The 27,702-nt window shown below is 40.0% G+C and overlaps 1 protein-coding gene across 8 annotated transcripts in view; it reads right to left on the bottom strand.

The window, feature by feature from the left end:
* Positions 1-27,702, bottom strand: part of BIRC6 (baculoviral IAP repeat containing 6) — a 239,623-nt gene that overhangs the window by 186,602 nt on the left and 25,319 nt on the right. For 5 of the 8 annotated variants that reach the window (XM_061624740.1, XM_061624745.1, XM_061624742.1 and 2 more), the window contains exons 9-26: positions 26,710-26,768; positions 24,236-25,630; positions 15,917-16,066; positions 14,877-15,102; positions 14,098-14,258; positions 12,663-12,794; positions 9,908-10,039; positions 9,502-9,680; positions 7,651-7,781; positions 6,848-7,009; positions 6,630-6,761; positions 6,044-6,141; positions 5,465-5,612; positions 3,868-4,001; positions 2,979-3,125; positions 2,400-2,587; positions 643-957; positions 7-106 (exon numbers count right to left, since the gene is read on the bottom strand). In XM_061624740.1, coding sequence (XP_061480724.1) covers positions 7-106; positions 643-957; positions 2,400-2,587; positions 2,979-3,125; positions 3,868-4,001; positions 5,465-5,612; positions 6,044-6,141; positions 6,630-6,761; positions 6,848-7,009; positions 7,651-7,781; positions 9,502-9,680; positions 9,908-10,039; positions 12,663-12,794; positions 14,098-14,258; positions 14,877-15,102; positions 15,917-16,066; positions 24,236-25,630; positions 26,710-26,768 — 3,989 coding nt within the window. The remainder of the gene's footprint in view (positions 1-6; positions 107-642; positions 958-2,399; positions 2,588-2,978; positions 3,126-3,867; positions 4,002-5,464; positions 5,613-6,043; positions 6,142-6,629; positions 6,762-6,847; positions 7,010-7,650; positions 7,782-9,501; positions 9,681-9,907; positions 10,040-12,662; positions 12,795-14,097; positions 14,259-14,876; positions 15,103-15,916; positions 16,067-24,235; positions 25,631-26,709; positions 26,769-27,702) is intronic. The other 3 variants (XM_061624741.1, XM_061624744.1, XM_061624746.1) reach the window with 2 other exon arrangements.

Raw genomic sequence — 27,702 nt, 5'->3', positions numbered from 1 at the left:
ATTTACCTGAATGCATTCGCTCTATAATGATGGACTGATGAGGTGGAGGCTGAAGAAAATGCGAAGCGTGCGATATTGCAAGAGCAAGGCCAGTCCCAAGTGGATTCTGAAAGAAGGGGAAATTAACCAATATATCATACACTGCATTTTCAATTAAATCACTACCTAAAGCACATGCAAAAGTAAAGAGAGGCAGCCTCTGGAAACTCAAGCTTGAAAAACTCAACAGTTACACTGTATATGGCAGCCTTTCCCAACCAGTGTGCCTCCAGATGTTGTTGGACCACAACTCCCATCTTCCTGACCATTGGCAAAGCTGGCTGAGGCTGATGGGAGTTGTGGTCCAACAACATCTGGAGGCACACTGGTTGGGAAAGGCTGGTATATGGATTAGCTTATGAGTATACCAATGGAAAAGGTTTAAAGCATTAACGAGTTATCTATTTGCACTAAAGCTTTCATTATGAGGAATTTAGGTTTAACAGACATAGGAATATTGTCTAAAGGACTTTTAACAATACTGCCTGTCAACATATAGCACTTAGACTCTGATACATAGGCAGACTAGCAATCAGTCAAAGTATTTCCTATCATTAACATTAATCAGATTGGAATTTCATGAAAGCTCTTCTTTTTAGTTACCGTTCTAGACTTGTTTGCATTTTTGTTGTGTGCAGAAAGGTTAACTGGTGGAGGATCAATGACTGAGCCCGGAAAAAGCTGTGCAAGTTCTGCACTGATAACAGCAGAAACTGCCTCATTAGGTGGCGTTAGAGGCGGAGTCATGAACAGGGGGGTTGTTTTAGGAGTGGGTGGGATGACATCCGACGGATGAATGAAGAACCCTGGGGCTGCTACTGAGTTGGAAGGCACAGAGTTGTGAACAGGACCAACTGCTGATGCTGCTGCAGCAGCTGCTGCTGTTGTCTGATGTAGTTTTGCTTCCAGCTTTGCTTTCTGCAGGGAAAATAAAAGCAGCATATGTACAGTAAGCCAGTGCTGCCTCCATAAAGGCACTAGCAATAAAAGCATTAGCAACAAGCAGCACGAACAGAATAAACAAAAAAGCAAATAGCCTCAGCTTTCATTTAAATTCACACCAAAAGTTTCTACCAAAAAAAGATGCAGAGTAGCACAAAAAAGGTGATAAACAAAGCAAGAAAAATGGAATTTATATGAACTAACATTTTAAGACTCACCTAAATTTTATTCAGCATGTCAGAGACAGCCTGATGTATAAACCATGTAAACTGTAGTAGTTCAGTTTAGAATTGATGGGCCAATTGGCTTAAATATGTTTAGTCCAATTGCATTCAAAGGGATTTTATTTCCAAGAATGGTTAGGATTGGAGGCTTAAACCCAAATTAAGCCAGAATGATTACAGGCTGGTTCACACATTCATATATCAAGGAATCCAGTATGTACAGTGGGACACAAACGGTACTCTCCCCCAGTGTGCATACAACCTAACATTCTTTTTTTATTATTGTATTTATATTCTTACACTACATGTATCCAATTGAAATGATTCTTCAATATCAAAAAAGAGACCAAACGGTCACAGAAATAGCCATACATGTAGTAATACACTATACTCTGTCACACATTAGAATACCTTGAAGAAAGGAGGCACACACGTGAAATCCCATTGTGTGTGTGTGTGTGAGTGAGTGAGTGAGTGAGTGAGTGAGTGAGCGAGCGAGAGAGAGAGATGAGATTTCCAGACAGATGCATGTGTGAAACCATTTTGAGTGTGCTCTCCTCAGTTTGTTCACTTGGAAGCAAATTTTACTGAAATCAACAAGCTTATCACAAAATGCACTTAAAAAGGTGATCTCAGTCTTAAAAAACTTAATTGGACTGTGTATAGTTTAGAAGTGCAAACTATAGAATTTGGGTATCAACAGGTTTACTGGCTTAACCAGCGTAAGTAATGTGACCCAACTGGATTTTAGCTAAAGCACACATTTGAAGCAATAGTACACAACTATTGCAACTTTCTCCTCTTTTTAGTCCTATAAGAATCATGTTGCAAGGCTCTTGCTAAAGAGCAACCTGTTTGTTTTGTACTGAAAGAAATCTAATTGTATTTTCCATCTTTACGAAAAGCAAAATCTGGAAAGACCTAAGTGTAAGTTAATGTTAATTTAAGATACAAAATTCCTAATACACGAAAGACCTTTTTGTATAGGGTTTAAAGTACAACCCATGTGTTGCTTATCATGTGCACCTTCTATTTTTGTATTGTATGAAGTGGCCTCTAAGATATCTCCCTAAAGAGGTACTCTTCCTGAAAAAAAAAAAGATTTTTTTTTAAGAGAGAGGCTTTTGGCAACTATGGTAACTACTCTCTCAGCTTTTGAAGTTTAGAGACATCATGAAAGAGATGGCCTCCAACCTGTTGCTGAAGCTTCAAAAGCTGCTGCTGTTTCTCTTGAAGCACTTGGAGCTGTTGCTCTGCTGAGGCCATTGCATGAGAGAGAGACTGCAAAGCTACCTGGGCCGCTGAACTCAGTGCTGTCGAGGCTTCCCCAACTGTCCCAGATGAGAGGCCACCAACTGCTGGGGTAACCCCAAAGGTACTCACTGGCATGAAACAAAGAAACAAAAAAAATGTATGTAGAAAAGCAGCACACAAAGCATTCTTCTAAATACAGCATTCTAGTAATATAAATACTAAAGATGAAAGCAAGCTCAAAAGGAAAAAATATAGCCAGTTGCTAGAGAACATTTTTGTCACAGGATTTACCATTTTATGCAGCTTTTATTAAAATTCAGTTTGCAAAGCAAACAGGGAAATCAAAATACTGATACCCAATAGACACCCCCTTTTTCTCACCGCAGACACTTTGAAGCCAAGGCCCTTTTTCGTGTCTAATTTTGAAAACTGATGTAGAGGCTCAAGTTAACTGCATTCTAGACATGTTTCTTTGATCTAGTTTGGCTGGTTTAGAAAGTAGTAATAAAATGTATATACCAGTAAACGTACTTGCATCGTCCCTTTCTATTCTTGTTCCATCACTAGTCGAAACGCAAGTAAAGTGCAGAGGTTCAACTTCCAAAAGACCAGTGAGGGAAGTAAAACTACCTTCAGCTGCTGCACAACTACTGATCTTTCCATTCCCTGAATTAAAAAAACCAGCAATTATTATTCAATTCAGTTTCATAATGACTAGAAATAAAACCGTAATATTCAATATAGCCCATATACATACCCAGAAATGTTTTTGGAACATTATTTATAATCCTGTCTGATGATTATATCCCTGTACGCTAGGCTCAAATTAAGAGATACCAGATGGAGTTTTCCCACCAAGCATGCACAGTACAATTGTACAAAATTGGATTATTAGATTGCAAGTGGACTTCCAACTCTCAAACTGGCCTTTTTTTAACTTCCTTTCCCAGAGCAATCTGCCTTCAAATTGCTCCTAAGGGTTCAGAGACCCATCAGAACGGTGTAGGATGTGGCACAGGAGACCAGAGCAGGAAGGGAGAATTTATGAAAATCAGCAACAAACAAAAACTCTCCCTGTGTGAACTGAAGTGCTTTCTGCTTGTGCAAGAACTTCTTGGGATCAAAGCTATTAAAAACAAATGCAATCTAAGCAAAAATTTGATCTACTCATTTATACATCTTGAGGGAATACTCTTTTTTAAAAATAGTCAACAGGCTATCAAAGGGTATACACCTGAATCTTAAGTAAAATTGCACATTTGTCATAAATGTGATTATGGATCTCCAGTGACAAAACTGTATAAGAAAGATTATGCAAAGAGGTTATTGCAAAAAATTGTACAATATTTTTAAAAATCTTACAGCTACGTAGTTAGAAGCAGTTAGACCATCTGATACATGCACGTACCTGAGAGAACATCAGATAAGTCAATCTCATCTGACTGTACACCAATGCTGCTGTTATAGATATTCTTACAAGAAGAGCCACTCATTTCCAAATCAAAGAGCACTGGATCAAAAGGTGAACTATATAATCCATACCTGTAAGAGAAAGACAACTGTGCCTCTTAACTGCTGTGAGGAAATGCATACTTGATTTATGGGATGAAATTAACAAAGCTTAAGTTCATGGGACTTCCAAACAGCAGCACTACTGAATACTGGATTTCTTCAACACCTTCAGGGTGGATGTTTCAGGGAAGGAGGAACAAATTAACTCATTTGTATCAATTAAGACATTAATAGGACTACCCTGGTGTGAACAAAAATAATAGCCACGTTAATGTCTTTGAAACATGAGGGGGCAGAGTCACTGTCTCATTCAGAGAGCTTCCATAATGCAATGCCTCCACCTTGAATCTGTGACAAGAGACATACTTGCTAATTTCAGCCTTACAGGAGGCAGCAACACTGTTCATGTGACTATGTTGCTGATGTTATTATTTCTTATTTCATTATGAATCACTTCCCATGAGGCACTGTATTTTTAATGTCTTTATTCTGTGGTGGTAGTGGTTGTTTTTAATGTGTTGTAAACTGCTTTGATGTTTTTAATGAAATAGCGGTATATAAATAAAATAAATCCTGAAGTGATTGTAAATTAGTACTTAACATATTAATCCCTTAGACATGTTCCCAATGAAAACCAAGTGCAATTACATTTAGAGACGTCTGAATGCAATTCCTGGTTCCCTCCTTCTCTCTACCCCATTCTACCTAGTCTACGAGGGTGGGACCTGATGAATCAAGCTACAAAAGCTGTTGAAGATGCCTAGAAAACACCACTTTGAGGCAGCTTAGCAGAAGAATTAATGCTGTTATGTCCCTCACTGCACCAGGTAAGAGAAGGAGGAATTCATGATGGTGAATTATCTAGGTGAGAGCAAGGAGGCAAGATAGCCAGATGAGATGAACTACCCAGTTTTCTGCTGGTCTTAGCTGGTGCTGCTTTAATGCAACAGGATTTTCTGCTGTCATAAGTGAGATGTGGCAAGATGAACTTCAGTTGAGAAGGAATTCCAGAGCCCTGGTTCAACTACAGTAAAGGCCTTTCCCTATCTCAGTAAGATGATCTTTTGAGGATAATCCTCATGATGGTCTTAATAAGAGGGCAATTCACATAGAAGAAAGTTGCCCTTCAGATATCCTTGGGCATCAAACTATGAAGGGAATTTTGAACTGGGTCTGGAAACAAACTGGAAGACAGTATAGTTCTTATATTCCTAGAGGACCACTAGTTGACGGAATTACATTTGCCTCTTGCCTCCCTTTTTCGGGGGGGGGGGCACAATCCTGTTCCTGGCAAGAGGAAATTTTCTACTCCTATGACTGGTGTAGAAAGAACAAAAACAGTACAAGGACAAGCATACATACACAAATATACTGAAAATACAGCTATGAAAAATAAAAATGGAGATAACAGAGATCAGACTATATTGTTTGCTTTTGCACTTTGAAAAATGCATATGGTGTGTGTATATATATATACATATATATTCAACTACCTTGTCTGCAGTAATGCTTCCATGGGTGTTAACCGATTCTGTAACTGTCTAGATACTGCAGTTAGCAGGGATGCACAAGCAGTACTGCAGCCAGCTAAATCTTCATCCTTTACATAATTGAGCAATACAAAATACCAATATACAGATCCTAGGGAAAAACAACAACAGATTTTCAGGTTCAAGCAATCACTAAAAGTGTTCAAAGATATGTTTATAGAAAACTGACCAATAGTTGCTAAATTATAGTAATTAAATATTTTATGTTATATAAAGCTTAATAAGCTTGCAGATATTTGATGTTCATTTATAGACTCTTCAGAGTGCATTCCATGAGATCATGACAAATAGTGTACAATTAGGTTGCAACTACTTAATAAGTGGAGCCCCAAATTAGCATGTAGATGCAGAAGAAGGACAGCAGCACTGGAACAGAGTGCTAAAGTTCACAGTATTGCCTGCATGAGCTGGCAGCTAATTTTTAGGGTATCAGATCCAGAAACTAAGTACACCAGACAAAAAATAAATTATCCAGAGCAAAGACAAAGTATAAAATGCACAAAAACAATAAATGAAGCTCACCTCCAGTTGCAGCTGCAGGTAAATAAGACATATTGCCAAGTAAAGCCTTCAGAAGGACTAAGCCAAATCCTTGTTGACTTGGCTCAAACTTCCCATTGCTACAAAAAAAACACCAACTTATTTTATTATTTTGTTTTAGTACTGAGTACACAGCCAGCCAGTGTGGTATAGTGGTTAAGGTGTTGGACTACGACCTGGGAGACCAGGGTTCGAATCCCCACACAGCCATGAAGCTCACTGGGTGACCTTGGGCCAGTCACTGCCTCTCAGCCTCAGAGGAAGGCAATGGTAAACCCTCTCTGAATACCGTTTACCATGAAAATCCTATTCATAGGGTCGCTGTAAGTCAGGATTGACTTGAAGGCAGAAAAAAAAACTGAGTACATACTGTTGGTTGGCAAATATTCTATAAATTTTATTACATAAATGTGTTTCTCAATGAAGGAGAGGCTCTCCCACTAAGACACCAAAGTTCTTTCTGAAAATTCTATCTTCCAGTATGTTAGTTAGTATGTCCTATTAAGGGGGATGATTAGTGTTATTAATATAGAGAATGCATGCAAACGTAAGTCACATCATTACCAACCTTATGCAAAGAGCTAAAAAACGTGCACATTTATGTGCAATGCTTCGACCTGCTTCAAAGAAGCAGACACGCACTATATCGAAGAGACACATCCTTGTTTTAGATAGCAAGCTTTCATTTGCTTCCTTTGAACTGAAAAAAACAAAACAAAACAAAACTTTAAAGCATGATCCTTACAACTAAAGACATTTCCTAAGACAAAAATGAAGTTCTCTTACCTGCCCGGTCCATTGGATTGAACTCCTGCCAGCCAACATAAGATATCTAACACGAGACTTTGAGCATGTTCTGTGACAACTCCATCTTCTGCCTTTTTGCAGAGGGTGTTAAGAAGTCTTTCGTGGAATTCTGAAAACTGCAACATAGCACACCGCTGAACTCTGGGGGGGGGGGTAAAAGACAATCCATAGAAGTAAACTACTGAAGTGAAAGACACTGCCATTAAAAGTCATTATTTTAATGTTACAATGCTCAAGCTCATCCTCAAAGAAGAGAATACACAGGTGTGGGGTATTTTTAGCTTCCCTCTTTTCAGCTACATTTACAGAAGCCTCAATGTTTACCTCTCACATTTAAAATTAAAACTGCTTTTTGCAAAAAAAATATTGTTACTCAAAGAGCTATTACAGAGAACTGCCCTGTAAGAGGAAGGCAACTATGGCCATAGGCCTTGGCACCAAATGGCAGACAGGGGAGCAAGAACCCAGGTCTGTGCATGAATGGTGACAGAAATGGCAAAGGACCTGTTTTCTGACAGGTTTTATTTATCTCCCGAGCCATTCTAACATGCACATGCACTGCAATTAAAATCTGACTAGAGATGACCGAAAAACTTCTCTGCTTACATAGAATGGGTTGGGTTTGGACTTAGAACTTTGCAGCCATCCCTCACACAATGTTATTTGAACCAGCATATAAATGACAGAATTTAATCAAGTTTATCCTTTATGTTAGCTTTCAATTCACTTTAAAAGTTAATTTTACAACACATTGCCATATAATTTATAAATATTGAACTAACCTTTCCTTTGAAACAGATGTTTTTTTAAATCTTCTAATGGTTACAGAAACTTCTTGAAGCAAGTCACATCCTCGGAGGTTGTCAGATTTCCGTGATGAATTGCTGGCTTCTGTTTTATTAGATGACTTGTCCTATATATTAAAAAAAAAGAACCACAGCAATTTATTTCAAAAGTAATACTCTACACGTTGACAATCATTTTTTCCAATCCCATTAAAAGCAATGTCCATTATTAAACCAAATTATATGCTGTTCAAATATTAAAGGGGCTGTTTTATGTGAATAATATGAAGTTTACATTGTTTTACTCATTTATCTTCAATATACAAACACAATGGAATGCCAGGAAGCAACTGAGTTCAGATTTATGTCAGTTTATTTAGTTTGCAGCTTCTTTTTAACCGCTATGCTGGGGGAGAGGCTTAAAAAAATATGAAACAATATTTACTGAACTTATCATACACCAGGGAGGGAACCTCAGGCTTAAGAGCTAAATATGGCTCTCCAAGGCTGGATTTAGAAACCTCTGCCAACTGCATGGTTGGAATGGAGCTTACTGTAGACAGATAAGAATCACAACCATTGTTCCACCTGCTTTTGCCTCTGGCCCTTCCCACCACTAGCATGTGTCCTGGAAAGAGCGCCAGCCCCAGACATCCCGGGGCCTTTGGGCACAAGCCTGCCCTGGGCCCCTCTGCTCCCCTTCCGCGATTTGCAGCAGGATTGCTGCCACGGATCACATGGCGAGACCTTCAGAGCCCCCACCATTCCCTCGCTTAACCTACCGTCCTCATATGTTGTGCGCGCAGCGCTGCCGTTCACTAAGATAGCGGCCAAGGTTTCCCTAAGGGGCTAAAGCCTCTGCCACCATCTTGGCTCATGGCAGGGATGCATGCACGTGACACACATGCATGCCATCAGCCAAGATGGCAGCAGAGGCTTCAGCCCCTTAGGGAAACCTCAGCCGCCATCTTGGTCGAGGGCAGCGTTGCACACACAACCGCACAACAGACGAGGAAGGTAGGTTAAGCAAGAGAATGGCAGGGGCTCTGAAGCTCTTGCCGTGTGATCCACGGCAGTGATCCTGCTGCGAATTGCAGAAGGGGAGCGGAGGAGCCCCTGTAGCCCCAGGGCCCCTCGGCCAGGGCCCCACCTGGCCGCCCTTTGGAGCCAGCCCTGCCTGGAACACTGCCCATAAGGTAATGAGGCCCTCAGGGTGAAAAATGTTCCCTATCCCTGACAGCACTCTCTAGCTTTGGCGATGGGGCAGTATACAAATGTAATAAACAAACAAACAAACAAACAAACATCTGCTTCAAGTAAAGGTAAGCAGAAACTGACTATTCAGAGGGAGAGGTTCTAGAAACTTCCTCTGAAACAACCACCAATCCTGTTTTCAAGCACTAAAGGGGGGCTCAAGTCCCAACTGAGGACATTTTACATTTGCGAAAGAATAAACTATCACTATCCCATGAATTGCAAGTTTGGCTACCAATGATTTTGATCAGTTTGGCTACATCAACCACATCATAGCCAAGAGTAACAAATTTGCAAATGCTAAATATGCTGTTGCTTCACAGAGTTCTGAGATAAAGAATGGAAGAGCAGGTGAGCGGCAAAAAAAGAATCCTGAACAAAACCGCACACATTTTCTGAGTTCCATAGGTAGATTGTATCCACCTACAGAATTCGGAAGGTTCCATATTTTACTCTTAGCACCTCTGTGCTAGAACTGTAAATCTAAATTACAGTTACACAGATGATGCTTCAATTCTAACAGATCGGATTGCAGCAACTGGTTGAACAGCAGCAGCTTTTTGATCATGCTTTCTCTATATGTTATTTAAATACCTTGCCTGCTGCAACTTTTGCCAGAAGTGAAGCAAGTGAATGGCCCTTGCTATTCTGAGGTTTTAGAGATGGTATCCTCACTACAGGCCAGATTCCACCATTGCAGATGTCTTCTGTTCCTCTGTCATTCACTGCTTTGACATGAATTAAAAAGGAGCGATATTTGCCACCTGCCATACCTAGAATAAGACAGATTATAAGCATAACAAAAAATGTTTATAGACTTATTTCACATGTATATTTTAGTTGCAGATAGTAACACTTCATTTCAGGTTTATCCCAGAAGTGAAGAGAGTTAGTCTTGGATCCTAAAGGCGACTGGAGAAACCAGGTTTGCATCTGTTAATTTCTAGAAAATTTTTCAAATTTTGCAGTTTCATTCCAAAATATTCTAGAAAAAAATTACCTTTAACAAGCTTTGGACTTGTTAGTGTCAACATTCCAGCATGCCCCGATAGATCAAGTCCAGTAGCCAACCATACAGGACCACACAAAATATCTTCTTTATGATCCTCTAAAAAGGGACATAGCCGAAGGCCTTTTGAAAAAAAGTTTAAAAATAAGCCGTCTATTCAAAAGAATACACAATTTGTTCAGAAAGGTTGATGTCATTAAATTATTAGCAAAAACAATGGCCTGGTTCAGACATAATGGGAAGCAATGATTACCAATGAAAGAATGCACCAGTGCAAGCCTTGACCTCAGGTACAAGGGGAAGACACACTAGCCACAACTCCCCATTATATCATATGTTCTACCTATAGTTAATTAAAACAAAGTAGAAAGAAATCATAGTTTGATATTCTAGTTTATTAACTAACCACAAGTTAGAATGAACTGCAGTTTTTGATTCAGATACAATGGGGACCTGTGGTTAGTTTAAAAACTTTGGAAATTTTTGCTTTTAATCTTCTCCCCTTATGTGTGGAGGAAAGCAGGTGATAGACTGTGGGAACCTAAGTCTTGCTGTGGCATGTTCTCATAACAGAAAATCATAGCCACTGAACCAGGTCACTGTGTTTTCCTGTAGGATATTAAGGTCTCAAAATCCATCACCAAGAGCATCATCATTATTATTAGATTTCTTACCCAATCTTCACCATGAGGTCCTAGGATGGGTTACAACAATATTAAAATCAGTTAAAACAAACTACTGTCAAAAGAATAGGATGAGTCCTAAAATATATCTCTCAAGCATCAAAGACCAGGGTAAAGATGAATATAAAGGAAAATATAAAATAAATTTGTAAAATTTCTTTTATCAGATGTTTTCAAATTCAGCTGAAGTCAGCTCTTTCCTTATTTCAACTTTGTTTTATGCAGTTTTCAATCTATTCACCTATGCAAAACACTCATACAGATGTTATTCGCTCCCACGCACACCAACACAAGAGCAATGAGTGGGGCCACATCAATTAGCCCTACCCTGCTAACACTGGCATGCTCCATTCACTCCTTCCCTGATATTCACACACAGAACACAAACGTCTGTAGGGAAAGGACCTTTGCACATACAGTTATACATGCAAAGCCTTCCATAGGAACTGGAAGTGTTGGGAAAAATTTATGCCAAGTTACCCGTTTTGTTGGTACTTTATTGCTGTTGGTCTTGTAATGCAGTGGTTCCCAAGCTTTTTGGAGTAGTAATATACAAGTCCAAATTTACTTCGTATAGTGACCCATCAATTTATTGCCACAAGAATTTTGGACCTTAAGTATTTGACAACCATCAGTTTCATGTATTTTAACTGTAAGTTTGCCTATTTTATAACCATTACTTGAGATATCCAAGCAAAGATTTACTTAACACCCCTATTAATGTGGAATTTGTTGAAACATTTATAGTGCTTACAAATCTATTCACTTTTATATGGGAATGTAAGAACACCAATAATCTGATTGCATATTCATAAGCCATAAAAATTATTTCAAAAACATACGGTTGCACAAATACTATTAGATATAACAAATTATGAATATGTTTAATAGTTTTATTCATGATAAAATCCATTTGGGCACGCATCATTGGGATCGCTAAGATTTTATTTTGCCAATGAGTGGATAAATGTGGAGTTTGATGGCTGTTGGACATAGCCTCAGATCATTACTGATATACAGTCTGCTACTGTATTTCATCTTCACAGCAGTCATTACTGAAAAACCTCTCTTGTAAATATATACAATACCAAATGGCAGCAGTACAAATGTTGCTTCATCAGCAAACTCAGGATATTCAGTGGTAACTGAGTAATTCTGGAAACATGAAGCCAAATTTCATTTGACCTCATTTCCAAAATGTATCTTTTTAGGTCCTATCATGTGACAGTTGAATAAGTAGTTGTTCTTTTTGCACAAAGACACCTATGTGACATCAGAGAAATGAGAGTGACATCCCTCACTTCTGTTTCATCAACAGAAAAGGAGCGGACACATTTTGACTAAGCAAACTTCAAATTACCCTTGGCTTAACTAAAACTAACCCTGGTAGCAGATCCAGTGATGGTTTGCCACAAAGTTTAAGGAAGATGCAGGCAAACTGGAACAAGTTCAGAGGAGGGCAACAAGGATGATCAAGGGACTGGAAACAAAGCCCTATGAGGAAAGACTGAACAAACTGGGCATGTTTAGCCTTGAGAAGAGAAGACTGGGGGGAGATATGATAGCTCTCTTCAAGTACTTGAAAGGTTATCACACAGAGAAGGGCCAGGATCTCTTCTCAATCATCCCTGAATGCAAGACACGGAATAATGGGCTCAAATTACAGGAAGCCAGATTTTGGCACATTAGGAAAAACTTACTGTTAGAGCAGTATGACAATGGAACCAATTACTTGAGTCCATTATTCCATGTACTGCACTCTGGGATGATTGAGAAGAGATCCTTGCCCTCCTCTGTGTGACAACCTTTCAAGCACTTGAAGGTTATAATGCCTTCTGCTCTTTTGTTGTACTGTTCCTTCTCACAGTTATTAATAGCATTTGTCCATCAAGTAGGTTATTATGATACATAAGGTAAACAAACGGAAACAAATAACAAATACAAAGAGATTAGAGCTGCAAAGTTTAATATTTAACAAGCCTTTAAAATTTACAAAATCCATTCACCATTCCTATACGTAGGAAGTACATCTTAAATAAGCATTGTATTGCAGTGTTACTTACATTGTGTCTCCTCTACATCCATGTTTTGCATTTCTTCATTCAAATCATCCAGTCCTTGTTTTCCATTCCTTTCCATTTCAACATTATGAGCTGGTGACAGAGGAAAAGTTATCTGTCTGTCTACAGCTGCTTCTAGGGAATCAAACAGATTTTAAAGAAGGGAGTCATAATTACAGTTTTACTTAAATTCTTACACTGCTCTTTATCAATTTTATTCTCTTTTGGTTTACAGTTTTATTCCACAATATATTTTGATAAACTATAAAATTCAAAGTTTTTTTAAAAAAACTTGCCACCACCTTTGTAACAACTATACCAAGAGGTAACTATATTTTGAATGGCATTCAGGGTTAGAAAATATTTCCAATTCCTAAGCAGAATCAAATGTTTAAATACCAATATCAAATCTTTAGATGCCTGGTCTGGGCACTGATGGAGAAAAACGGTTAAATCCTTTCAGTGCCACCACTAGATCTGAAGTGCCAATAAAATACTGCTATCTCCAGTTACTGTCCACTCACTCACACACATACTTCTCTCAAAGTGGGATTATACCAACACAGACTCTTAAAAACAAAGCATGTGTAACTGTTTCTCCCTTAAGAATTCTTTAAAGGTTATAGAGACATATAGGCATTCATGTAACTTCCAGTGCCAAGGAGATGGTACATGCAGATCTATCCCTGTTGCCTTTGTGATGATAGAAGAGATGCCTGGTCCCCCGGGAGCAATTATTTTGAAGAGTTAAACTTGACAAGAGCTAAATTATCACATTACTATAGCGTTTCACATTACTTGCTAAATTTAACTGAAATCTTTTAGTTTTGTAATGTCCCTGCAAAGCACATTAAGGCAAAAAGCTACAAGCAAATTTTTTTTAAACAACTGAAACGGAGCCTTTAAAGGAACAGACAAACATTCAAAGCAGCACACAACACTGTCATCCTTTTCCCCAACCACATGACATAAAGAAAATATGTATTTATACAACTTAAAAAGTATTATACCCTCTGCTCACTAAAAGTTTTATACCATCAATGGAATGCCCAGGAGCAAAATACTTTCATGTTCCACAATCCAACCTTCCTTTAAATATAGCAACTGATTTCAACTGGAGAACAAACGGCAGTACCCAACAAAATAAGACTTCTGGCTATGCAATGGAACTCCCTCTCCCCATGTACCCTCTTACCCTCTAAATCAGTTCTTGGGGCTTCCCCCAACCCTCCAGAGCAGACTGGGGGGTGCACAGGTATAGGTGGGAGGGGAAGTTCCATTGCACTAACAGAACTACTTCGCTGGATACCCACCCACCCAATTAGTTTGGCAGTTTTTCAACCCATACTATTCACTCACTGAATTATTTTAGCAGTGTTACCTTTGAATACCTAAAGATTAAAACATTAAACAAGGTATTCACCCACTCTCTGCTTACCACTGACTTTCCCCAAGCCTGGAGCTTTATTTTTCAATAAAGTCACTTGAATCTGTGGAATGTTTGTGATGTTTGAATTCAAAACAAATTTGAAGTCCACGTGTCCAACCATGCAGGCTTTTGGCAAAACCAATTCAAATACATGTTCATCCCAGCTGTTGCTGCAAAGGGAGAGAGGGGGAAATCAAGAATTAAATGTGCACACAATAAAAGAAAACAAACATTTCCATTTCACTTTTGTACATATTACTGCTCTATAGCAGCAAGAAAAGTTTGGGTCCTATTATTATTATATTATTACTACTACTACCACCACCACCACCTGAATTTACATCCTGCCCCTCCTTCCAAAGGAGCCCTCCCAAAAGTCTACTATTTTAACAATTTAAGGTATGTTCCACATTTGAAATGTAGAGTTTCTAGAGCGATTTACATGTGGTGTGAATGGAAGCCTCTCTCATGATTAGAATCCTTCCCTCACCAGATATCACCTGTGAATCAAGGAGACTGGACTATTGGTCACACCTGAAAGATGGTTTTCCCTGGTATCATGCCATCACGTGACTGCTCCAACTGTTACTGTGGATCCTCTGGCCCTGCCTGGCAAGATGGGACAGCAGGACATTTCTCAAGTCCTGCCTTCCCAATCCACCTCTATTACTGTCTTGGGCTCCAAGGTGCCTTTAAGTCACCACCTGATGGCATGCTACCTGGGAAAAACCAATGTTCAATGAGATAATATTTTGGCATAGCCATAATTTATATTGTCACTTATTTACCTATCTGTCTGTAATTTCCAAGTCCGAGTATGCTGAGCTGCATCTCCATGATGCTGCTGGTGCAAGTGTTGTGGATGGCGCCTTTGCTGCTGTTCCTGTTGAACCTCTACCCAGCACGGAGGAACAGTGGCAGAAAATCGTGGTGTCAAAGTCTCAAAACGAGTCAGCTCCACTAAAGACGTCAATGTTTCAAGGGAAAATGGCTGGTCCACCAAAAGATCAACTCCTGTTTTTAATGAGAAAGGAAGAGGAGACTCAAGATACTAAATGACCCACCAATTAATAATTAACACAAGGATCAGCAACAGTCAGCCTTTTAACACATAGCTGGTCCTTTGTACAGCTATAAAATGGAAAAGATTCCAATGTCATCAAATTATAGCATGTTTTTATGAAATTTAAGTTATAGAAAACTGCTGCCTTTGCACTTATTATTTATTTTAAAAAGGTGTATCTCACTTTTTATCATCTAGTCTCAAAGCAGCTTACAATGATAAAAATATACAATATACAATTTAGGAATAAAAAGATTGACATTTTGAAGAAACCACTTCATTTGGTACAACTCTGTGCATTCTTGGTGGTATGTAGTTTTGACTGTCTGATGACAAAGGAATCTATTGGTGGAACAAGGAGAAAGGGAATCTTTAGCACTCCCTCTCCACCCTGCAGTGCCCTGTGTTCCCTTAAATCTGTATCACGGGACCCCTCGGATGAGATTTGTATATCAGAAGGTTGGGGGAACCCTCAGTTCAGATTTGGGGGGCATGGAGTGGAGAGGGGGATGCCAAAAATTGCCTCCCCTACATTCCACTGATGGATTGCTTCTAGATACCACCCTCACACTTTAAAAAAGGTCCTCATTTTTGATAGCACAGTTTTACAAAATAATCACATAATATAGTCTAATTTATTCTGACTTCAAAAATGCGGTACTGGCGTACACAATACAGAATGATATTTTGATGGAGCATCATTTGCAAAATGCACCATGAAAGCATACTTTGAATAAGACCGCTTGCTAAATATCAGACATTTACCTGTAATGCCTGGACTGGAAGGATTAGATAAAGGCTTTGTGCCTTCTGTTAACTGCTCTGTCACTTTAGAGAGAGATGCATCCACAAGTATATCAGCTTCATCAACATCATCACAAGTCCCTCCAATCTGGAGGAAATGAAGTTCTCCACCTAAGAATAATAATTAATTCAAACAGAAGTTGAGAATAGTCTTATGTTAAATAAACATATCTTAACCTCAAACTCAGTAATAACATTAAAATTCCTTTCTAAATGCATCTACTTATCGCATCTAGTATTTTAATTTATTTTAACTTGAATACCACACCTAATTTTAAAAGCAACACAAGGCAGCTAACAATTCATTACTCAAAAATAAAAATAAAATCCTCAATAAAATCACAAATATTGACAAATCACAAGTATTAACATGAAAGTCCAGCCCCTATCACAAAAACCAAAATAGCCACTGAAACAAAGGCACTGAAGAGAAACAATAATGGAAAAGATTTCTGAAGCAGATTCATTTTTACCAGTCACTTAAAACAATACCAGATACTGTAATCAACAGGGGGTAGCTATTTCTGCTTGAGACATCCTAATTTGCCCTGTGAGGCTGTTTTCCCACAGCCACACTCACCCATCCCACATCTGACATTAAGTGTAGAGAAGGAGCCTTAAAGTGTTCTTCCAGTCGTTCATCTGCAAGCAGGGCTTGTGTTTGATGCCTTTTACATTGGTGCCAAATGCAAGTCCCACTGTAATTTACGCTTGCACAATGGAATTCCCCCCTCCTCTTCCTCAAATCGGTTTCAGAGGATTGGGGGAACCCCTAGAACAGATTTAATGGGAAGAGAGGGGGGAAGTTTCCTTGAGAGGAGGGAAGGGGCTTCCCCCCACCTACTATATTTTGCTCACCTAGAAATATACTTTGCCCCTTCTGCGCCCCCACAGAATTTATTTTTTGGTGCCGCTACTTGTGCAAGTCTAAATCCTTGGGCTAACAGAACAAGAGATTTAATGCTACTTTGGTTACAAGCCAGATATTTCACTGGATCAAGTGGGTTATCACCACCACCTAGCGTTCAAAGGCAGGAAATGCATGTAAGCTCAAAGAAGTAGAATTGCTCCACCCTATAGCTCCCCTGTCCATTTCCTGACCTTTGTCCAGGCAGTTTCTTTTCTAGTCTCAGTTCCCTGTTCGATCCTTGGGCCTTTATTGTGTGTTTTGTGAATCAATCCGTCTGTTTTTGTGATTATTACCCCGTATTTGCTGTTGTCTGTGACACTAAACATTTCCTCTCAGTTTTAAGTTTTTCCTGTCAGCGTTTATATTCTTCAGCATTTTACCAGCCAGCCTCCAGCTATGCCCAGGATTGGCTGTTTTGCCTACTTAACAATCCTTGTGTGTGCATTAATATATCTTAACACTCACTTTTGTCAGCCTTGGACTTTGACCCTTGTGTATTTTCATCTACCCCTTCGCATCTTCTGTGTTGATTCCATCCCCCTAACCTCCCCTTCCACCACTTGGAGTGGGGATTTTTGTGGTGATTTTGGCCTGTATTAGTCTGAGGCATCTGTATTAGTCAACCACAACCATCTGTTGTTATGTACCTTTCCCTGCTCTACAGTATATATAAAGAGTAAATACGACTTGATAGGTATAACTGAAACTTGGTGGGATGACTCCCATGACTGGAATATAGCAACTGAAGATGTAACTTATTCAAAAAGGAAAGAAGGAATAGAAAGGGAGGTGGAGTCATGCTATATATTAAACATATATATCCCTGCAAAGAAATACAGGAGGATGAGCTTGGTAGCTCCAGTGAGAGTATCTGGATTAAAATTAATGGGGCAAGGAATAAAAGGAATGTGGTGCATGGAGTCTACTACCGACCACCCAATCAAGGAGAAGACAAGAACGTAGCTTTTGAAAAGCAAATTGCCAATGTTTCAAGAAGACATGATGTAGTAGTAATGGGGGACTTCAATTACCCCGATATTTGTCTGGAGACAAATTTTGCCAAACACAGCCCCTCTAAGAAATTTCTGACTTCTGTTGGAGATAACAGAAGAGGAAGAGATCAGCTATCCCTGACTTGATTCTAACCAACAGAGATGACTTAGTGGATGAAGTGGCAGTTACAGGAACTTTGGGGGAAAGTGACCACGCTATAGTAGATTTTAAAGGACGCAAAAGCTGAGAATGGCCATATGCGTACCCTGGACTTCAGGAAAGCAGATTTTAATAAACTCCTAACAATGATAAGTAAGGCTCCATGGCAAGTGAAATAAGAATGAGAAAAGGAGAAAATGAGAAAAGGAGTCCATGATGGGTGGGAGTTTCCAAAAAAGGAAATTCTAAAGGCACAATGGCAAACAATTCTGTCAAGGAAAAAAGGGGAAAGACAGCAGAAGAAGCCAGTGTAGCTTCATAAAAAGCTTAGAGATGACCTAAAAATAAAAAAAATGACACATACAGGAAGAGGAAAGAAGGCCAAGCCACAAACAAAGAGTACAAAAAGGTAGTACGGAATTGCAGGGATTGTGTCAGGAAGGCTAAAGTTGAGAATGAGCTGAGGTTAGCAACACATCCCCAAAGCAACAAAAAAGCGTTCCTAAGGTACATCCATAATGAAAGACAGAGAAATGGTGGTACAGCTACTCAGTGAGGATGGCAAAATGGCAACAGATGACAAAGAAAAGGCACAAATGCTCAATTCCGATTTTGGCTTAGTCTTCTCCCAAAACAGGGTCTATGAACCTCCTGAGAAATGTGAAGTCGAAAGGGCATGGTTGCAGCTTGATAGACAAATAGTCAAGGAATAGCTAATCACTTTGATCGAGTTCAAATCTCCAGGGCCCAATTCACTGCATCCTAGAGTATTGAAGACACTGGCTGGAGAACTCTCGGAACCACCATCTATTATCTTTGTGAAATTGTGGAGGATGGGTGAAGTGCCGGATGACTGGAGGAGGGCTAATGTTGTCCATATCTTCAAAAAGGGCAAAAAGGAGGAACGAGGGAACTATAGACAAGTCAGCCTGACATCAATCCCTGGGAAAATTCTGGAGCAGATTATAAAGCAGTCAGTCTGCAAGCACCTTGAAAACAATGCAGTGATTACTATAAGCCAACATGGATTTATCAATAACAAATCCTGCCAGACTAATCTTATCTCATTTTTTGATTGGGTAACCTCCCTGGTAGACTGTAGCAATGCTGTGGACAATATATCTTGACTTCAGCAAAGCTTTTGACAAAATGCCCCATGATATTCTGATTAGCAAGCTAGCTAAATATGGGCTGGATACAACAACTATCAGGTGGATCAACAGTTGGCTACAGAATTGTACTCAAAGAGTGTTTATCAATGGTTCCTTTGAAAACTGGGGAGGAGGTAACGAGCAAGGTACCTCAGGACTCAGTCCTGGGCCCAGTGCTCTTCAACATTTTTATTAAGCACTTAGATGCAGGGAATGCTTATCAAATTTGCAGATGATACAAAATTGGGAGGGATAGCTAATACCTTGGAAGATAGAAACAAAATTCAAAGAGATCTTGATAGGCTGGAGCATTGGATTGAAAACAAGAGAATGACATTTAACAGGGATAAGTGCGAAGTTCTACACCTAGGAAAAAGAAACCAAATGCACAGTTATAAGATAGGGGATACTTGGCTCAGCACTACTACATGCAAGAAGAATCTTGGGATTGTTGTTGATCATAAGCTGAATATGAGTGAACACAGTGTGATGTGGCTGCAAAAAAGGCAAATGCTACTTAAGGTTGCATTAACAGAAGCATAGTTTCCAAATTGCATGAAGTATTATTTCCACTCTATTCGGCACTGATTAAGCCTCATCTTGAGTACTGCGTCCAGTTCTGGACACCACACTTTAAGAAGGATGCAGAGACACTGGAACGGATTCAGGGGAGGGCAACCTGGATGATCAGGGAACTGGAAATAAAGCCCTATGAGAAGAGACTGAAAGAACTGGGCATGTTTAGCCTTGAGAAGACTGTGGGGAGATATGATAGCACTGTTCAAGTTCTTGAAAGGTTGCCACACAGAGAAGGGCCGGGATCTCTTCTCAATCGTCCCAGAATGCAGGACATGGAATAATGTTTTCAAGTTAGGAAGCCCGATTTCAACTGAACATCAGGAAAAAACTTCCTAAATGTATGACAATGGAATCAATTACCTAGGGAGGTGGTGGGTTCTCCAACACTGGTGACCTTCAAGAGGCAGCTTGACAGACACCTGTCGGGTATGCTTTAATTTGGATTCCTGCATTGAGCAGGGGATTGGAATCAATGGCTGTATAGGCCCCTTCCAACTCTATGATTCTATCCTTCTTATGATGAAGTGATCAAAATGGCATACAGACTTCCAAATATGACACACCATAGATTTATACAGTGGCATTGATAACTTCTATTCAGTCCCTTCCCTAATTATTCCTAATGAAGAATTTTCCTTGTTTGCTTCTACAATACCCTGAGATGATGTTCTCAACGAGGTAGATGGGGAAAGGCAAGGGTGCATCAGATAGTTTGGAGCCCCAATAGGATACTGTGGACACAACAGTTTTCCTTTTGAATGGCTAATCCTAGGGACTCTAGCTTCTCTCTTGCTCAAATTCCTTTCAAAGCTGATGATGTATCAACTCTAAAAACTGGCACAGGCACATATGCCCTTTTACCCTTGGCATCGCAGGGAATGAGGAGGCAAGAAAGAACAGGCCCTCCACGGATGGAAGGATAGAGTGGCTGCTACAGCAAAAGCCTCCTGGAGCAGGGCTACAGAGGGGGAAGAGGAAGAGGAGGCACCCTACTGTGGGGCAAGCAGTAGGCTGCAAGCTAGGATGGGCAAAAATTCCGCTTAATTCCAACCGCGGGGTGTGGGTAAGTGGGTGTGTCTCAGAATTAAGTAGATATCTCCGCCTTGCTGTCTGCAGCCTGTCGCTTGCCCAGTAGTGTGGTGCCTCCTCTTCCTGTTGTTCTTCCTCCACATTCTGGCACTGCTGGGGAGGCTTTTGCTGAGGATGCCACTCTGTCCCTCCACTTAGGGAGGGCCCCTTCTCTTCTGCCTTCTCCTCCTCCTTGATGCCTGGGATGAGCGGGGCAGAGTGGATCAGTGGCAGGGGGGTGAATCCCACTCCTACTTGAAACTGAACTCAGTTGAGAACTACTGTATTAAGGCATTACTTATTGCACGTATGATGGCATGCTACCTGGGGAAAACTATTACATTAAGGCATTACTTATTGCACGTATTCTCTGCTTATGAGCTTCCCGTGGCATCTGGTCAGCCCTTACGAGTCACCTGGTTAGCCATGTTTTTCCTAACTTGTTTTGCAAAAACCAAAAATTGTTTCTAAAAAGCCACAGCAAAGTGGAAGATGTAATTAGTGAACTCTATTACAAGTCAGCCAAAACTCACGAAGCATCTGCTGCTTCCCAGTCACCTCTGTAGCTTAGCAGAAAAATACTACAAAAAGAACAAGAGCCTCTTGGATGAAGCTCAGGGTTGCACACATAAAAACACAACTGGCAGATGTAGTTTACATACTGACTATACACATACGCATGCACACACACACTCTTGATTTAAATAAAATCTGCAAACAACACATTCAAAGAATCAGGCAATGCAGTCTTATCTCAGTTGTACCTTCAAAGCTATTTGCAAACACAAAGAAATCATTAATGGGTTCTCATCTCTTTTCCCACTTCATTTTGCAAAATCTTTCCTCATATATCCCACCATCCCACTCAATTTTTTAAAATCTACAGTTTGCTTGATAAATAGGCCATGTTTGGACAGTCGTATCTTGCCTTAAGAAGTGACGGTATAATTGAGCCTTGTGCACTAGCATGCAGCCACTTCACTTCTTCCTTTCTGCAAGTGGGGAAATAAGCCCACAGGCCTTCATGTAACTATTGCCTCCAATTATGCCCAAACCAGTAAACTATGGTCAACAGCTTCTGAACAAGCCAGGATATGAATCTCTTTTCCTATAAGTACATAGGGGCCCTTACCCTGCACAGTGTGTCCGGTATGTGTATTTTGCACTTAGGTATAAGCAACCAAATACAAAACATTGTAGAGGAGCAAGCCTTTTCTTTAGCATATTAATTTAGTTATTCCCATTTTGGTATGTCAGTAAAATCCCATTTATAAATTCCTGGATTGGATCCAGAGTTGGGCACATGCAAAGGGACTGGCAGAAGATGACTCACATAGCCCCTTCTCCCCATGGTAGACACTCAAAATACTCCACTGAGAGCCAGGAGACCATGCTGAACAAGGTGGGCTGTTTCCCATGAGTAGGAGCTCCACTAGCAATTGCCTCTGTCTGATTTGGAGAGGGGGCACTCTTCTCCCTCAGAACACCATTCCACAGACCACAAATTCAGCAGGGTCTTCCAACCTTCAATGGAACACTTTGGGGGGAGGACTGCCATGGAAAGCAAGAGCTGGAGAAATCTGCTTCCGCTAGCCCTGTTACACACACGACTCTATATGCAAGCCCTGTCCAAATGTTTCCTAGTAAACTGCTAACCTGGTATAATATCTATTTAAAAAGCAAGAAATTCAATGCTGCATAACTTCATGTTAAACTTCAGTACTCTTATTCAACCAAGTAATAACTAATTCCAGCCTTTCTAAAGGTCAGGAGAGAACAACCAGACATGAATGTGAACCGGACACCTAAATAGTTTGTTTAATAAAGGCTGGAAATGAAAATGAATAGGAAGCTCCACACGTGCCCTGGGACTTTTGATCATCTCTCATCCCTATTTGAGGAGCATTAGACATGGGGCATTAAAACACACTTTGAAAGTCAGGTTAGTTTCAGAAGCATTTCGCAAAGCAGCAGAAGTGTCAAATCCCCAGTGCATGCATCTGAACAGGCACTCTGAAATTGAATTCTCTCTCTAGTACAATTCAGAAGTCAAAACATAGCAAATGTTCATGCTGGGGTAGTCAACATGGTGCCCTCCAGATGTTTTGGACTACAACTCCCAACATATTCTATCATTGGCCATGCTAGCTGGGCCTAATGGAAGTTGGGAATCCAAAACATCTGGAGGGGAGGGCACCATGTTGTCTACCTCTGTCCTAATCCATATAAATATTTAACAGTAAAAAATTACAGCTTAATGCAGACATCATGTGAAGGATCTGAACTGACAAACCATACTTGTGCTTGCTCTACTTTTGGACTGCAGTGCATCTGAAGACTGGACTGCTGAGCAGATGGAAAGTGAAAGCAGGCAAGCAGCTCTAAACCATTATCAATACATTTGGAAGCTCAAACCATAGTTTGGGATATAAACTACGGTTAGCAGAAACCAGGTTCTTGTCATGTGAAAACCGAGCCTCATGCTTTTATAAGAATAATTAACAACATGGAAAGGTTCTTATTTTAGATATTGGCATAGACTAAATGGGATGGAGGACTCCTCTTTTACTAAACTCTGCTGGTTTGAGCAATTAAGATCTGGAGGTTGGGCAAGGCAGTGCCAGGACAAGCTCAAGGGGTACAATCTCTCCATGGAAAACCTTTTAAATTTTAGTCCTCTCGCTCTCAGGAACTGGATTTTCAACCATGATGCCACTCAAGATACAGCAGCTATTGCTGTTGCGTGCTTTTCTCCCTGGTATCCACAATTTAAGTACAATCATGCAAGAGCTCATTATTTTGAGGTTCTCACCTTTCCCTGACTCAGAAGGGCATTTACAGAACTCAGGTTCCAGCAGATGCCCTCTGCGTATCTCGATGGGAGATACCATAGAATCCCAGTCACAGAACGGAACTGCATTTATGGGTGTAATCAGATCGAAGATATAATCCATTACCTGCTGCACTGTCCTTTGTATGTGGATCCCACAAAAAAATTCCTGTCAGATATTATTTGGATGTTCTCTGATCAAACACCCCAAGAAACAGTAGTGGAACTTTTAGCTGACAAATATTTATATATCACATATTCGGTAGCCCAGTTTGCATTGGCAGCTAAGAAATTGAGGGCTCTCCATATTAAGAATTATGTGGTATTATAATGTTATCTTTAAGGCCCGAGTGTTTAGCCTTTTAACGGATGTTTCATTTTAATAAGAGCTTTGAGTAAGACGGGTCTTTTAAGCAATATTTTGTATACATTGTTAAGGCCTTTGGCTATATACAATAAAGTTCTGGAACATGGAAAGGAAGGAACGGATGTATATTAGAAGTATTTTAGATATCAATAAGGAATGTAGTACAAGCACATTAAGGACTTTACTGTACATATTTGTTTGCAAAATGGAATAAAAATCTTACCTTTGGTGCATGCACAGAGTCTATCAGTACCCGAGCAGTATATTACAGAGACAAATTTATCTGGTTCTTCGGTACCTTCCTTTTTAGGCGGCTCCACTTTGGCCAGAATTTCAAAGTTTGAAAGATCTAATATTTTTACATATCCTCCCTGAGTAGTTATTACCAGATGTCCAAGAGTAGAGATTTCGGATCTTTTCTCTCTCTCACTACCATTTTTAGAAGTTATTTGTATTTCCTCTGTGGGCTCCTCACAGTCATCTTCTCGATTATCCAAAATGTCTGGTGGGAGCAAAATCAATGAGGTAATGGTATCCTGGGGGTCTTTGATATGCTGGATTTTTATGGGTTCCTCTTCAAGAGTCACAATCCGAGTGGCATAGTTCATTCTGTATAGTACTAGGTAACCACCACTAGCATTCCGCTGTTCAGGTTGAATTATTAAAGGTGTCTGCACGTCTGCTGGTGATTTGTTCTGGATCATACCAATATTTGCACCATTCACTACAGCAAGGCTGGATTCTAGCTCTCCTTTCCTTCTATTACATAGTGCCGAGTTTAATTTATTTAAATTATTCAAGGCCTCTACTTGATTTATTGCACTCAGGGATTCAACAGGGCATGCCCGCAGTCCTATTAGCAAATGAACTCCATCTGCACAAGGAGTGATTGAATCTACACAAAAATTCTCCTCCTCTGCAAACTTTGGCAGCCGTAGGCATTGAACCAAAGTCCCAGGCTTAGGAACCATAGAGTTCCACTTGTCAGAGTCTGGAGAAGTTAGGCTAGCTGTTGCATCTGCAAACTGCTGAATGTAAGTTACAGGAGGATCCTGCAACAGCAGTTGCTCCTGACTATCCAGCTCCATCTCTATGATCTGTGGAACTGTAAAACCATCATCATGTAAACTTTTACTCATGATATTGTTCATCTGTGAAAAGATTTTTCCTGCTTTTTCATCAGATTCCTTAATGCTGTAAAGCAGCAATATAGGTAAAGTCCTCCTTACCAGAGGAGAATTCAGTTCTGAATTAGTACAGGATTCATTGTCAGTTGATCCCTGGTCTGATACACTACCACCTTGAGTCCTGCTTAAATCTTCCAGTGACCTCTGAGAATGACTACTAACAGGAGAGGTAGCAGGTGATTTGTATGTTAATAAACCTCCAGCTAACAAACAAGGAAAGGGAATGTTGTGGTGTTCCAAATGCTTTTCCTTCATCTTTTCACTCTTACTGTTAGTTAGGGAAGGATTTGCCCCAAGTTCTTCTAAATCTTTCACTGTATCTTCAAGTACATTTGCAACTATTTCCCACTGAAGTTTCTCAGGCTGCTGAAGAATGCTGAGGGCTGTTACATCAAGGCTCACTTCCATGGTTTCCTTTTGTGATGTATGTCCTTTGGGGTAATGGAAAGTGTATTAGAAAAACAGAACTCACTTAAAGCTAAGAGATTACAAACATCCCATCATAAAGGCTAACAGATTCAATTTGGCAGCTTCAATCCACAATGAGATAACATCCTAAGTTTAAATAGCATGTTTTAGGGTTGTTTCACAGATTACTTAGGAGCATGACCCACTTAGAGGTGTCCTAGTGCCCACTGCAGAAACCATGGTTGCCCCCAATCTTGGTTTGTTGTTACCCAAATGAGCCAGCACAAGTCTTGGGGTTTGTCTATTCAACCCTCTTTGCACGTGCAAGGAGGAAATTTAAAGCTTTCTATCCAGGTCAGTGATTTTTTCTCAATGTACTAATATGGGACAATCATGCAAATATCCTGCAGAATTACTGTCTATACTGTTAAAATGAAAAGTGTATATGGGATATTCCAGGGTCCTAAATGGTAAAGAGAGGGAGGTAAGACAGTTTGTTTTTAACAAGGGTAGTGACTTCACCGCTGTTAAAAAAATAACAAGGGTCAGAATGATCCCCTGTTCCCCACTCCCAGGGAGTGGGGATTGAGGGTTGCAAATGCATATTGCCTTCAGAAAACAAAATGTAGGTGCTAGCCCTCAGCCAACCCAGTCTGGGAGAAGAATCTTTTCAGCAGCTTTGGGGATTGTCCCTTCACTGTTGAAAGGATTATGGTAGATGAGAAAAGCTGGGTTCATACAACACATTTCATCTGAGCCCAAGTTCCCTTCTCTATTTCCCCTGCAAAATTTTCATGGGTCACAATTTGTAACTGTAAATCTGAAAGATGTTTCCAGATTGTCATTATTTTGTGTGTGGGATTCAATTGCATACCAGCAAATTTAGGCTGCAAAATTAAACATGAATTTGGTGCTCCTGTACAACAAACCTGCTTCAAAACTCGTTTGACTTTTTGCAGTACGGCAAGTGAAAATGCACGGGAAGGTGGGGGATAACAATTGCTTGACATAACTTCATATGACCTCCCCATAAACAAATCAGAACGAATGGACAATAAATACTAAACATCTTATATCCTCCCTTTGCAAACTATGTGCCTACCAGTCACTGATTCTGATCTGGAATGCTCTTCACTGTCTGAATCCTCCAGTAAATCATCACTAAAGGCAAGACAAAGATCAGAGAGATGGTGAAGCCAAGGCAGCAGTGTAATGTAAATTAACAATGTATATAGCATTAAACTTTTTAAATACTTGAGATCGTTTTTTACAATTACTTTGTATTAATTTTGTAAAAACAAGGCTACCAATCATAAATAAGGAATACATGAGAGAAAACCCAGAATTGCAACAAAGCTAAGCAAAAATAAGGTATAAAGCAAAGGTTGGCATTTAGTCTGCTTCTTCTGTCTCTCTTCACAGGTTCCACCGCATGCAATATATTTAAACACTTGAGATCTTAACATATGCTGTCTGTAAGGAGGCTATGAAAAAGTTAAAGCAAGTGTTTACTGAGCCACTGGAGAGTCAGCACAGTCCACTGGATAGCTGAACTTAGTTCTGGGATCCCTTTATGGTTTAAATCCATTATGTCGCTCAATTCAATTGATCCTCTAAACCCCGGGATGGAGGTGTCACAGCTCGTGAGAAAGGGAGGGTTAACCCTTCCCCACCTGCCACACCCTGGAAAATTTCCTCTTCTCCCCATGGCAGTTAGGCTTGTTTTTAACAAAAAGGTTCAATTCCCTTTAACAAAAAGGGAGGGGCAAAGAGAGGCTAGAAGCTATAGAGGAAAGGGGAGAGAGAAGAAGAGAGAAGGAATGGGTGTGTGCAAGATAAAATGGGTAAATGTGTGCATGTGTATAGGTATGTGTGACAGAAAGATGAATGGCAAATAAGCCATTTATTATGTACATGTTTGATTTTATTTTTGTAAGCCGCCCTGAGTGCCCTATTATAGGGTAGAAGGGTGGGATACAAATAAATAAAATAAGCAAAGGGTGCACATGTGCTGAAGGGATGGTGTGTGTGAAAGTGACAAAGTGAGAGGGAGGGAAACGGTCTATATGTGAGAAAGTATAGGGTAGATCTTGCT

Source organism: Rhineura floridana, chromosome 4 (assembly GCF_030035675.1).
Source record: "Rhineura floridana isolate rRhiFlo1 chromosome 4, rRhiFlo1.hap2, whole genome shotgun sequence".
Lineage (NCBI taxonomy): Eukaryota > Metazoa > Chordata > Lepidosauria > Squamata > Rhineuridae > Rhineura > Rhineura floridana.
The sequence above is the reverse complement of the archived record's forward strand: the minus strand, read 5'-3'. Positions and strand labels throughout refer to the sequence as shown.